The 14,536-nt window shown below is 42.3% G+C and overlaps 1 protein-coding gene across 2 annotated transcripts in view; it reads left to right on the forward strand.

Annotated features, from left to right (window-relative positions):
* Positions 1-14,536, forward strand: part of abcf3 (ATP-binding cassette, sub-family F (GCN20), member 3) — a 190,980-nt gene that overhangs the window by 56,296 nt on the left and 120,148 nt on the right. For both annotated transcript variants that reach the window (XM_059991476.1, XM_059991485.1), the window contains exon 6: positions 5,101-5,223. In XM_059991476.1, coding sequence (XP_059847459.1) covers positions 5,101-5,223 — 123 coding nt within the window. The remainder of the gene's footprint in view (positions 1-5,100; positions 5,224-14,536) is intronic.

Genomic DNA, 14,536 nt, shown 5'->3' on the forward strand with positions numbered 1-14,536 from the left:
GTATATGGACAGGAAAGGAATGGAGGGTTATGGGCTGAGTTCAGGTTGGTGGGACTAGGTGAGGGTAAGAGTTCAGCACGGACTAGAAAGGCCAAGAATTGTTATATGGTTATTTGTGCAACAAAAAACAAGGACAAGTTTCACATGCTAGGCCGAGTTTTGAGCCTGATCATGACACTTAGTAACAAAATGGTTTTTTTTAATGCTTGTATAAAATTGTGTCCTAGGCTATATTTTCATTCATATTGCTTTGGCTTATGGTTTTTAGTAATTTTACTATTTAACATTGTCAATAAATTCTTAATAGCATTCATTAAAATCAATTTACAGCCTTTAACTTAAATCTACTGAGCCTGCTTTCAGAAAAATTAAATCCCATTTTGCCTTAAGCCAGTTATTTAACAGAAATTTATTATACTTGCCTTATGAGTTTTTAAAATTTATGAAAGGGAAAGAACGAGATTAATTTTAAGAAAGTTAAGTTAAGCTTAACTACCTGTTTTTTCAAGAAAAGTTAAGTAAAAATTCATTCTCTACTCAAAAGAGCATTGTCAATTATTTTTGGATTATTATGTGTACAATTTACTGATCACGCTAATGTACTGTGAGCTGTAGATATAATAATTTTTATGTAGGGGTACCCTGAGACCTGAAAATTATTTTCACGGTTCCTCCAGGAGAAAAAGGTTGAGAAAAGCTCATCTCGGTGATAGGGGAACTTAATGATGGATGCCACCTTTTGAAGGTGTCCTCGATGGGGGGGGGGGGGGGGCTAGTGTCCATGATGGAACTGGCAGAGTTTACAACTCTGCAGCTTTTTTCAGTCCTGTGCAGTGGCCCCTCCCGACCAGATGACGATGCAACAGTTAGAATGCCGTTCATGGTATATCTTAATAAATTTGTGAGAGTTATATGAAGTAGAAAGGCTGAGCAAATTTCAAGTTCCTGGGAGAATAAACAATGAGCACTAACTTTTTTTTTTGTTCTCTCTTTGTACAACTTATTTAATTTTATATATATGTTCTGGTCACCTCACTACAGGAAGGATGTGGATGCTATAGAGAGAGTGCAGAGGAGATTTACAAGGATGTTGCCTGGATTGGAGGGCGTACCTTATTAGAATAGGTTGAGTGAACTTGGCCTTTTCTCCTTGGAGCGACAGAGGATGAGAGGTGACCTGATAGAGGTGTATAAGGTGATGAGAGGCATTGATCATGTGGCTAGCTTGAGGCTTTTTCCCAGGGCTAAAATGGCTAACAAGATGCATAGTTTTAAGTAGGTACAAGGGGGATGTCAGAGGTTAAGTTTTTCACACAGAGAGTGGTGGGTGCATACGATGTGCTTCCGGTGAAGAAGGTGGAGGCAGATATAATAGGGTCTTTTAAAATACTCTTAGATATGTACAGAGAGCTTAGCAAAATAGAGGGCTATGTGGTAGGGAAATTTTAGGCAGCTACTAGAGTAGGCATCATGGTCGGCGCGGCATTGTGGGCCAAAGGGCCTGTAATGTGCTGTAAATTTTCTATGTTTTTTAAATATTTCTATGTATTTAACTATATAGTTTTTAATATATTACTATATATATCAAAGTACTGCTGCCGCAAAGCAACAAGCTTTGTGACATATGCCAAGGATGATTCTGTTTCTCATAGTGATATTAGAGTCAAACAGCCTGTTTTCTAAGCCAAAATTATTATCTGAATTGGGCCCAGAACCCAGTGGTACGTGCATTGATCTGGATCAACTGTTCAAGATTCAATATTGTTTAATGTCATATTCAGTATAAAGGAGAACAAAGTATTGTAATTCCAGATTCAAAGCAGCTCAGCAAAAAGCACAACATGACAAAGAATACAATAATAATAATAAAACACAATGAATACAATACAGTGCAAAAAGTCCCAGGCACATTGATATAGCTAGGGTGCCTAAGGCACTTGTCAATGTAGAGCAGAGAGCAAGTTTGCAGACTGATGGAAGTAAAGGAAGTAAAGGTCCTGACGAAGGGTCTCGGTCTGAAACATCGACAGTGCTTCTGCCTATAGATGCTGCCTGGCCTGCTGTGTTCCACCAGCATTTTGTGTGTGTTGTTTGGAAGTAAATGATGTTGGGAATGGTGAGGGTGGAACACTGTGGGAGGGGGTGTGAGACGTGGCAGAGAACCATAGAAGATTACAGCACAGAAACAGGCCTTTTGGCCCTTCATGGCTGTGCCAAACCATTTTTCTGCCTAGCCCCACTGATCTGCACCTGGACCATATCCCTCCATATACCTCCCATCCATGTACCTGTCCAAGTTTTTCTTAAGTGTTAAAAGTGAGCCTGCATTTACCACTTCATTTGGCAGCTCATTCCAAACTCCTACCACTCTCTGTGTGAAGAAGCCCCCCCCTTATGTTCCCTTTAAACTTTTCCCCCTTCGCCCTTAACCCATGTCCTCTGGTTTTTTTCTCCCCTAGCCTCACTGGAAAAAGCCTGTTTGCATTCATTCTCTCTATACCCATCGTAATTTTATATATCTCTATCAAATCTCCTCTGATTCTTCCATGTTCCAGAGAATAAAGTCCTAACCTCTTCAACCTTTCTCTGTAACTCAGTTTCTCAAGCCCTCGTAACATCCTTATAAACCATCTCTGCACTCTTTCAACCTTATTAATATCCTTCCTGTAATTCAGTGACCAAAACTGCACACAATACTTCAAATTTTGCCTCACCAATGCCTTATACAACCTTACCATAACATTCCAACTCTTATACTCAATACTTAGATTTATAAAGGCCAATGTACCAAAAGCTTTCTTTACTACCCTATCTACCAGTGACTCCACTTTTAGGGAATTTTGTATCTGTATTCCCAGATCCCTCTGTTCTACTGCACTCCTCAGTGCCCTACCATTAACCTTGTATGTTCTACCTTGGTTTTTCCTTCCAAAGTGCAATACCTCACACTTGTCTGTATTAAACTCCATCTGCCATTTTTCAGCCCATTTTTCCAGCTGGTCCAAATCTCTCTGCAAGCTTTGAAAACCTTCCTCACTGTCCACTGCACCTCCAATCAGAGTCTCCACTCAGAGAAGCAATCCTCCACTACCAATCTCTGACTTCTCCCATTGAGCCAATGTCTAATCCAATTTACTACCTCACCATGTATACCTAGCAACTGAATCTTCCTAACTAACCACCCATGCGGGACCTTTTCAAAGGCCTTACTGAAGTCCATGTAGACAACATCCACTGCCTTCCCTTCATCCACTTTCCTTGTAACCTCCTTGAAAAACTCTAATAGATTTGTTAAACATGACCTACCACGCACAAAGCCGTGTTGACTCTCCCTAATAAGTCCCTGTCTATCTAAGTACTTGTAGATCCTATCTCTTAGTACTCCTTCCAATAATTTACCTACTACTGACGTCAAACTTACCGGTGTATAATTTCCCGAATTACTTTTAGAGCCTTTTTTAAACAACAGAATGACATGAGTTATCCTCCAATCCTCCAGCACCTCATTAAATATATCTGCCAGGGACCCTGCAATTTCAACACTAGTCTTCTTCAAGGTCCAAGGGAATACCCTGTCAGGTTCTGGGGATTTATCTACTCTGATTTGCCTCAAGTTAGCAAGCACTTCCTCCTCTTCAATCTGTATAAGTTCCATGACCTCCCTACTTGTTTGCCTTATTTCCATTGACTCCATGCCAGTTTCCTTAGTAAATACAGATGCAAGAAACCCATTTAAGATCTCCCCCATTTCTTTTGGTTCCATACATAGCCAACCACTCTGATCTTCAAGAGGACCAATTTTATCCCTTACTATCCTTTTGCTCTTAGTATACCTATAGATGCTCTTTGGATTATCTTTCACTTTGACTGCCAAAGCTACCTCATGTCTTCTTTTAGCCCTCCTGATTTCTTTCTTAAGTATTTTTTTGCACTTTTTATACCCCTCAAGCACCTTATTTGCTCCCTGTTTCCAATACATGTCATACATCTCTCTCTTCTTCTTTATCAGGGTTCCAATATCCCCGGAGAACCAAGGTTCCTTATTCTTATTCACTTCGCCTTTAATCCTGACAGGAACATACAAACTCTGCACTCTCAAAATTTCTCCTTTGAAGGCCTCCCACTTACCGCTGACATCCTTGCCAGAGAACAACCTGTCCCAATCCACGCTTTTTAGATCCTTTCTCATTTCTTTAAATTTGGCCTTTATCCAGTTTAGAACCTCAACCCGAGGACCAAATCTACCTTTATCCATGATGAAGTTGAAACTAATGGTGTTATGATCACTGGGACCAAAATGTTCCCCTACACACACTTCTGTCACCTGTCCTAACTCGTTTCCTAATAGGAGATCTAATATTGCATCCTCTCTGGTCGGTACCTCTATATATTGATTTAGAAAACTTTCCTGAACACATTTTACAAACTCTAACCTGTCTAGACCTTTAACAGTATGGGAGTCCCAGGACAGGGGATGGGAAGGGTGCAGACCCTTCCAGCCCTGAAACTTCAGGCAATGTCATTTGATTTCAAACAATTGGTTTATTGGTTTATTAATGATTACAGAATATTTCTGGTGCTTCCCGCTTGCTCCCTCCACTCTCCCTTCCCCTGCTCCATTCCCACTCTTAGTCCACAATAGAGACCAGATCAGAATTAGGTGTATCATCACTCACATATATCATGAAGTTTGTTTTTTTTTTGCGGCAGCATTACAGTGCAATGCATAAAATTACTACTGTTCCATACAAAAGTCTGTATAAATACATAACTTATATATGTAGATTGGTTGCATGTCCATAAAGTGACGCTAGGCACAGGAGTGTCTGTACGTAAAATTGTGAGGTCTTCCTGTCCTTTCTTGTGCAGTCTCCATACCACGCAGTGTTGCAGCATGTTAGGATGCTCTCTTCTGCACATCTGTGAAATGATGTGAGCATGGACCACACATCTGCAGGATGATGGAGTATAGACCTTCTGAAATTGGAGTGGCAGCAGAAGCTTATTGATGATTGTCCAAATTCAGATGTTGCTTGCACCACAATAGTCTTTCATTATGTTAACAATTGCTTAATAATTTAATATTTTATTTATATTTAGGGTTCTCGAGGAAGCTTCGGCCAGCCAAGCTTCCAATAAGAAGGAAAGCCGCTTGGAAGCTTCGGGAAAGAACAAGTCATATGACATTAAAATTGAAAACTTTGATGTCTCCTATGGAGACAGGTGAGTATCACTATTGACAGTAACTTTTGTTTGGGTCTCTGTAATGTAATTGATGAAAGTACAAAGTAAATGTTCTGTCAATGTGTGTATATGTCACTATAGGCAACCCTGAGATTCATTTTCTTGCAGGCATTCACAGTAAATTCAAAGAAGCACAATAGAATCAATGAAGAACCGCACACAAGTTGGACAATCAGCCAATGTGCAAAAGCAGCAAATTGCAGATACAAAAAAGAAAAACAAAATGATAATATTGAAAAAAATTAAGCAAGAGATATTGATAACATGAAATGTCCTTGATAGTGAGTCAACAGATTGTGGGAACAGTTCAGTGATGAGGCAAGTGAGGTTATACCCTCTGGTTCAAGATTTTGACAGTTGAGGGGTAATAACTGTTTCTGATCCTGCTGGTAAGGGACCTGAGACTCCTGTGCCACCTCCCTTATGGCAACAGTGAAAAGAGAGCATGGCCTGGATGGTGGGGATCCTTGATGATGGATGCTGCTTTCCCGTGCCATCGTTCCTTGTAGACGTGCTCAATGGTAGGAAGGGCTTTACCTGTGCTGGACTGCACTGTGTCCACTAGCCTTTGTACTTTTTTTGTCTGTTCTCGATATTTATTGCTTATTTATCTATTATTAATATTTCTTTTTTCATTTATATTTGCACAGTTTCATGTTGGTTATTTGTCTGTCCTGTTGGCTGCGATCTTTCATTGATTCTATTATGGTGTTTGGATTTACTGTGTATGCACACAAGAAAATGTATTTTGATAAGGAATTGACTTTGAACTGTGAGCTTTTCTGATCAAGAGCATTAGTGTCTGTATACTAGGGTGTGATACAGCTGGTCAGTAGACTCTCCACCACATATCTTTTGAAGTTTGTCACAAAGTTTTAGATGACATGCTGAATCTGGGGTGAACTGGCAGGGTGAGGCAATATTCCACATCGTATGCTGTGTAATCACCATTCTCTCAGAATGGACCTTGGACTTTCACTCCCCTCTTCATCCCCTTTAAAGATGATCTTCATCTGTCACGTGTTCATTGAAACATGCCCTGAAATGGTACTTTTCATTAATAACCACCACAGTCCGGAGTCAGCCCGTGAGTGTTGTTACTTTTCTGGCACCAACACAGCATGCCCACAACTTAGTAACACTAAACTGGACGTCTTTGGATTTTGGAAAGAAACCCAGTCATGGGGAGAACATACAGTCTCCTCACAGACAGCTTCAGGAAATGAATCTCTGTTACTTGTGCTATAAAGCATTGCATGAACTGCTATGCAACCATGCCATCCATGTTGCCGTATAGGTGGTCAGTGTGCACTGGACTTTGGAAAAAGTGACTATTTCTCCTGGTCTCCCATACATCAGAATGAGGTTTAATATGACTGGCTTATGTATTGAAATTTGTACATAATAATAGAAAAAGAAAAAAGTAATCAATTACAGTTAAATTAAAAAGCAGTGCAAAAATAGAAATAAAAAAGTAGTGGTAGTATTCGTGGCTTCAATATCCATTTAGAATTTGAATGGCAGAGGAGAAGAAGCTGTTCCTGAATCACTTGAGTGTGTGCTTTTAGGCTCCCGTACCTCCATTCTGATGCATGGAGAAGAGGGCATGTCCTGGTGTTGTGGGTCCTTAATGATGGGTGCTGCCTTTTGAGGAATTGCTCTTTGAAGATGTCCTCGTTACTATGGAGGCTAGTTCCCATGATGGAGCTGACTACGTTAACAACTCTCTGCAGTTGATTTTGGTCCTGCGTAGTAGCCCCCCCCCCCCCCACCCATACCAGATGGTGATGTAGCCAGTTAGAATGTTCTCCATGGTACAACTGTAGAAATTCGCCAATGTCTTTGGTGACATACCAAATCTCCTGAAACCCCTAATGAAATACAGGTTTCCCCAGCAATCCGAAGGTGGAGCGTTCCTATGAAACCATTTGTAATCCGAAATGTCGTAAAGCGAAGAGGCAATTACCATTAATTTATATGGAAAAAATATTTGAGCGTTCCCAGAACTTTTTTTCCCAATAAAGGAGAGAAAAGTAATTGTTACTCCAGATTCGATGCAGCACAAAAAAACAGAAAGAACACGATAACAAAAAAAACACAATGAATATAAATATATAAGATAGCTTATAAACATTGTTTGTATGACCATACCGTGACTCTAGGCACAGGAGTGTCTGTACATAAGGTGACTGACAGGAAGTGATAATGTAGTGGAGGTTGGGGTGTGAATGGGTAGGTTAGTGGGTGGAGGTGCTGATCAGCCTTACTGCTTGGGGAAAGTAACTCTTTTTGGTTGGTTCTGGTGTGGATGCTACATAATCTCCTCCCTGATGAGAATGGGACAAACAGTCCAGGAGCAGGGCGGGTGAGATCCTTCATGATGTTACTGGCCCTTTTCTGGCATGTTTCTGTATAAATGTCCTTGATGATGGGTGTGCTGGTGATGCGTTGGGCAGTTCTGACTACCCATTGTAGAGCTCTCCTGTCTGCCGCAGTGCAGTTTCCCTACCCTGCAGTGATATAGCATGTTAGGATGCTCCCCACTGCACATCTGTAGCTTGACGTGATTATAGATGTGCATATGGGGAACTTGTATTTAGTGAATTCTCATTAAATGTTTAATTTGCTTTTGAACAGCGAGTTTGATGGTAGGTTTGTTTATAACGTCCTGCAGTGATCTTTATATCTGGAGTATCCACCTACCTTAAAAAAAATCAACTAACAAAAGTAAATGCTTTATTTACTGCTGTCACCCAAAATAAAGCGGTTACCAGAAGGTACTTTGATTTGAAAAGTGCCTGAATCTGAACATAATAATAATAGACTACGGAACATGAACAGGGTACACATTGTCCCGATAGTAATACCTACAACTGGTGACTACACAATAATATTAAACAATTAGGCCTGGACAGCAATATTTATGTAAATCTCCAGAAAGCCACAATACTGAACACCATTAGAATAGTCCAAGAGTGTCTAGCAATTGAGAAATGACTGCTTGGCTATGCCTGCCCCTCAGGTTTTACCAGCTTGAGCTGAGAGATAATAAAAATACAGTAGTCATAATAATAGGACATAGAACACTACAGCACAGAAACAGGCCCTTTGGTCCACAATGTTATGCAGAACCAATTAAATTAATAATCAAATGACTAACTTGACCAATCTCTTCTGTCTATACAGTAACAGTTTTCCTCACACTTGTGTGCCTATCTAAATGTCCCTTAAAAGACTCTAATGTTTTTGCCTGTGCCACAATCCCAGGCACCACATTCCATGGATCCACCACTCTCTGTGTAAGAAAAATTTGCCCATCATAAACTTTGAAACTACCCTTCTCACCTTAAATGCATGCCCTCTGCTATTAGTCATTTTAATCCTGAGGAAAATATATTGTCAGTCTAAATATCCATTCATCTTTGCCTCCCATAATCTTAGAAACTTCTATCACAGAGGTTTAGAATTTATATAAAAATAGTTTATTTAAATCTTACATCCATCCCACAATGTGAGGGATTAAAAATCTTGGCGTCATGACCCTGTTGCAATGTACAGACACGTGAATTTAAAAGTCTAACAGCTTGTAAAAAGAAGCTGTCCTGTTGGTCCTGGCTTTAATGCGGCAGTGCTGTTTGCCAGATGGAAACAGATGAAACAGTTTATGGTTGGTGTGACAGGCTTTCTTTCTGCACCTGCTGCTATAAATGTCCACAATGGAGGGAAGTTCACATCCATAGATGCTCTGGGCTGTCCATACCACTCTCTGCAGTGCCCAGCAATCAACGTTGGTGCAGTTCCCATACCAAGTGGTGATACAGCCAGTCAGGATGCCCCTGACATGGTGCCCCTGTAGAAGGTCTTGAGGATTTGGAGGCCTATACTGAACTTATTCAGTTGCCTGAGGTGGAAGAGTAGCTGTTGTGCTTTTTTTTTTGCCACAAAGCTGGTGTGTACAGTCCAGGTGAGATCATCTGTGATGTGAATACCATGGTACTGAAGCTACTCGCCCTCTCAACTGCAGACCCATTGATGTTGATCGGGGCCAGCCTGTCTCCATTCCTCCTGTAATCCACATTCAGCTGTTTCATTTTTTGACATTGAGGGAGAGGTTGTTATCCTGGCATACTGTGTCAGGGTGTTAACCTCTCCTCTGTAGGCTGTCTCATTACCACTAGAGATAAGGCCAATCAAAATCATGTCATCGGTGAATTTGATCAGCAGATTGAAGCTGTGTGGCAGTACAGTCATGGATATAAAGGGAGTAGAGAAGGGGACTCAGAACACAACCTTGGGGGGGCACCTGTGTTAACGGTCAGAGGGGCAGAGGTGAGGCCAAATTTGGAGTGTTGTGTACAGTTCTGGTCACCGAATTATAGGAAAGATATCAACAAAATAGAGAGAGTACAGAGAAGATTTAACCATATAACAATCACAGCATGGAAACAGGCCATCTCGGCCCTCCTAGTCCGTGCCGAACTCTTAATCTCACCTAGTCCCATCTACCCGCACTCAGCCCATAAGAAATACCCCCTCGTGTTTCCTTTAAACTTCTGCCCCCTAACTCTCAAATCATGTCTTCTCGTTTGAATCTCCCTTACTCTCAATGGAATCAGCCTTTTCACGTCAACTCTATCTATCCCTCTCAAAATTTTAAATACTTCGATCAAATCCCCCCTCAACCTTCTACGCTCCAATGAGTAGAGACCTAACTTGTTCAACCTTTCTCTGTAACTTAAGTGCTGAAACCCAGGTAACATCCTAGTAAATCATCTCTGCACTCTCTCTAATTTATTGATATCTTTCCTATAATTCGGTGACCAGAACTGCACACAATATTCTAAATTTGGCCTTACCAATGCCTTGTACAATTTTAACATTACATTCCAACTTCTGTACTCAATGCTTTGATTTATAAAGGCCAGCGTTCCAAAAGCCGCCTTCACCACCCTATCTACGTGAGACTCCACCTTCAGGGAACTATGCACTGTTATTCCTAGATCTCTCTGTTCCTCTGCATTCCTCAATGCCCTACCATTTACCCTGTATGTTCTATTTGGATTACTCCTGCCAAAATATAGAACCTCACACTTCTCAGCATTAAACTCCATCTGCCAACGTTCAGCCCATTCTTCTAACCGGCATAAATCTCCCTGTAAGCTTTGAAAACCCACCTCATTATCCACAACACCTCCTACCTTAGTATCATCGGCATACTTACTAATCCAATTTACCACCCCATCATCCAGATCATTTATGTATATTACAAACAACATTGGGCCCAAAACAGATCCCTGAGGCACCCCGCTAGTCACCGGCCTCCATCCCGATAAACTATTATCCATCACTACTCTCTGGCATCTCCCATCTAGCCACTGTTGAATCCATTTTATTACTCCAGCATTAATACCTAACGACTGAACCTTCTTAACTAACCTTCCATGTGGAACTTTGTCAAAGGCTTTGCTGAAATCCATATAGACTACATCCACTGCCTTACCCTCGTCAACATTCCTTGTAACCTCTTCAAAAAATTCAATAAGGTTTATCAAACATGACCTTCCACGCACAAATCCATGCTGGCTACTCCTAATCAGATCCTGTCTATCCAGATAAATATTACTACTATCTCTAAGAATACTTTCCATTAATTTACCCACCACTGATGTCAAACTGACAGGTCTATAATTGCTAGGCTTACTTCTAGAACCCCTTTTAAACAATGGAACCACATGAGCAATACGCCAATCCTCCGGCACAATCCCCGTTTCTAATGACATCTTAAAGATCTCCGTCAGAGCTTCTGCTACTTCTACACAAACTTCCCTCAAGGTCCGGGGGAATATCCTGTCAGGACCCGAAGGTTTATCCACTTTTAAATTTCTTAAAAGTGCCAGTACTTCCATCTCTTTAATTGTCATTGGTTCCATAACTTCCTTACTTGTTTGCCACACCTTACACAATTCAATATCCTTCTCCTTAGTGAATACCGAAGAGAAGAAATTGTTCAAAATCTCTCCCATCTCCCTCGGCTCCACACATAGCTGACCACTCTGATTCTCTAAGGGGCCAATTTTATCCCTCACTATCCTCTTGCTTTTAATATAACTGTAGAAACCTTTCAGATTTACTTTCACCTTATTTGCCAAACCAACCTCGTATCTTCTTTTAGCTGTTCTAATCTCTTTCTTAAGATTCCTTTTACATTCTTTATATTCCTCGAGCAATTCCTTTACTCCATGCTGCCTATATCTATTGTAGGCATCCCTCTTTTTCCGAACCAAATTTCTAATATCCCTTGAAAACCATGGTGCTTTCAAACCTTTAACCTTTCCTTTCAACCTAACAGGAACATAAAGATTCTGTACCCTCATAATTTCACCCTTAAATGACCTCCATTTCTCTATTACATCCTTCCCATAAAACAACTTGACCCAATCCACTCTCTCTAAATCCCTTCTCATCTCCTCAAAGTTAGCCTTTCTCCAATCAAAAATCTCAACTCTAGGTCCAGTTCTGTCCCTCTCCATAATTATATTGAAGCTAATGCTATTGTGATCACTGGACCCGAAGTGCTCCCCAACACATACATCTGTCAGCTGACCTATCGCATTCCCTAACAGGAGATCCAACACTGCCCCATCTCTAGTCGGTACTTCTATGTATTGTTGCAAAAAGCTATCCTGCACACACTTCACGAACTCTAAACCATCCAGCCCTTTTACAGAATGAGCTTCCCAGTCTACGTGTGGAAAATTAAAATCTCCCACAATCATCACCTTGTGTTTACTACAAATATCTGCTATCTCCTTACACATTTGCTCTTCCAACTCACGCTCACCATTAGGTGGCCTATAATACACTCCTATCAGTGTTACTACACCCTTCCTCTTCCTCAATTCCACCCAAATAGTCTCCCTAGTGGAGCTCTCTAATCTATCCTTCTAAAGCACCGCCATAAAATTTTCTCGGACAAGCAATGCAACACCTCCTCCTCTGGCCCCTCCTACTCTATCACACCTGAAGCAACTAAATCCAGGAATATTTAGTTGCCAATCACACCCTTCTTGCAACCATGTTTCACTAATAGCTACAACATCATAATTCCAGGTATCAATCCACGCTTTAAGCTCATCCACCTTTCTTATGTAACACCCTGGGTCACCTCAGGCTCGCTCAGCTCGTTCTCGTCTAGGGGGAGCAGCCTTCGCCCCTGCCAAACTGGGTAATCAGCTGGTGTGGATGCTGTGTGATGTCCCCGCCTCGCCCAAAAACAGACAGTACACCATATGCGATTAAATGAGTACAATTTATAAAGGTTACTATAACTAAGTGATTAATAACGATACAGTATATATGAAGAGAAAATTAAAGAAAAGGCGCCAAACTTATCAAAGTCCAAACCACTTCGTGCACAGCCGTTGGAGCTCAATTACTGAAGTCTTCTGGCCACCATTCGATCCCCTCCGAACTCCTCGACTCGCAGCTCAGGACCCTCCGAACTCCTCGACTCTCCAAACAGCTCAGGACCCTCCGAGTGGTCAACCAAGCACATCTAGCTTCATCCCCCCCCCCCTCGGAGAATCTCCCAGCCTCGGATCCTCGCCCAGCTTAGAGCATTGCGTCCTCTCTCTCGACCCCCTCGCGCCGATCTCCCCAAAAGCCCGTCAACAAAAGCTTACAGACTCAGAAGAAAGAACATTAATCCCCATTTGGTTTACAAAGGAATACCATTCTCGTTATCAGTAAATTAGCATTCCTGCTAGTTAACAAAAGGAAACCCTTTCCCAACAGTAACAAAGAGAAAAAAGAAACCCCCTTTACACACTTCCTCCATCCTCATGACTACTAAATAACTCGCCACCTTTCCTGCCAACACACCGTAACCCAAGCACAAACAGTGACATCTCCTCCCCTCACAGTAACCCTCACGCCCTGTTCCTCAGGGGCTACTTAGGCCAACTATCTGGGAGTTCCCTAACCCCTCTGAGGCCTCCGTACCCCCTCACCTAAACCCTTCAGGCTCAGACACAACTGGGGATACCTTGGGCCCACTACCAACTCCTCTCTCAACCTCTCACTCATGCCCCACACTACTCACAGCTAACCCTCCCCGCTACACCTGACTCAATGGGAGAAGGGCCAAAGGTCTCTTCCTCAATCGAGGGAAAGTCAGCAAAAGGCAGCATGTACCACACATCCAGCACATCATACATCGAATCTGTATTCTTCCTCATTCCTGTGATTGGTAGCTGCTGTTTGATCTTCTCCAAACGGAAACACGTGGCCTGCACTGCTCCCGCAGTCTCTTCAGCCTCCTGTTCAGTATTCACTGCACTTCTCTCCAGTTTTTTCTTCCTCATGACTTCTTCCAGATCAACTTTCAGGTTTTGCACTTCATTTGAACTGTTGATGGTCATCTTCAGGTTCCCTTCAAGCTTCCGCTTCTCTCTTCTGAGATTGGTCTGTAATTTCTTCACCTCCGCAAACTCCCCTCTCCGGGTTCTCAGTTTGCTATTACCCTCAGTCAGACAACTTTCTTCATTCTCTTCAACTTGTAAGTCTTCCGAATGGTTCCAGATCACTTTCTCCAGTCTCTCCGTCTTCATTTCAAACTTGATTCCGTAGAGACAGTCTCTCACGAGCTGCGACCTTCGCCAGCCCTGGCACGTGTCCCGAAAACACTTTAACTCGGTAGTTCTCAGCTGCTCCTGCAACGACCTCACTTCATATTCTCCTGAGGCAAATCCAAACACCAAGAGATCATCCACATACACCAAAACTCCAAACGCCTCCACATCCCCTATGGTCTTCCACCTGCCCAGCAGGAAGGTTGCAAGGGCTCCAGATATGCCCTGTGGCATCTTTTCGGACCCGAAGACTCCTAGGGAATTTATAACGGCCGTCTTCTCCTTGTCGGCCCCACTCATCGGGATCTGGCAACATCCACTCCTCAGATCCGGCACCTTAAACCATTTCGCACCACTCAGACAGGCCATCGCCTCTCCGGCCCTAAGGGCCATATTCTGGTCACTGATAGTGCGCCTCTTCAACGCAATACAATCCACACACACGCTGCCTACGTCTTCCACGGCTTCAGGGGCCAGTCGCCGCAACCTCTCTCTCTCTCCGAGGTGTCTTCAGCAGTCAACTCCGCTCCCTCATGGTATTTCGCAGCGTCCACTAAGAGGGTCTCACCCTCAGATACTTCCCCCAGGCCGTACCGCCACTGGCTCTTGTTTGAATTCAGTATCAGCCCAATGCTGCTACACACGTCCACACAAGCAGCTCG

The sequence above is a fragment of the Hypanus sabinus genome, chromosome 2 (genome assembly GCF_030144855.1).
Source record: "Hypanus sabinus isolate sHypSab1 chromosome 2, sHypSab1.hap1, whole genome shotgun sequence".
NCBI lineage: Eukaryota > Metazoa > Chordata > Chondrichthyes > Myliobatiformes > Dasyatidae > Hypanus > Hypanus sabinus.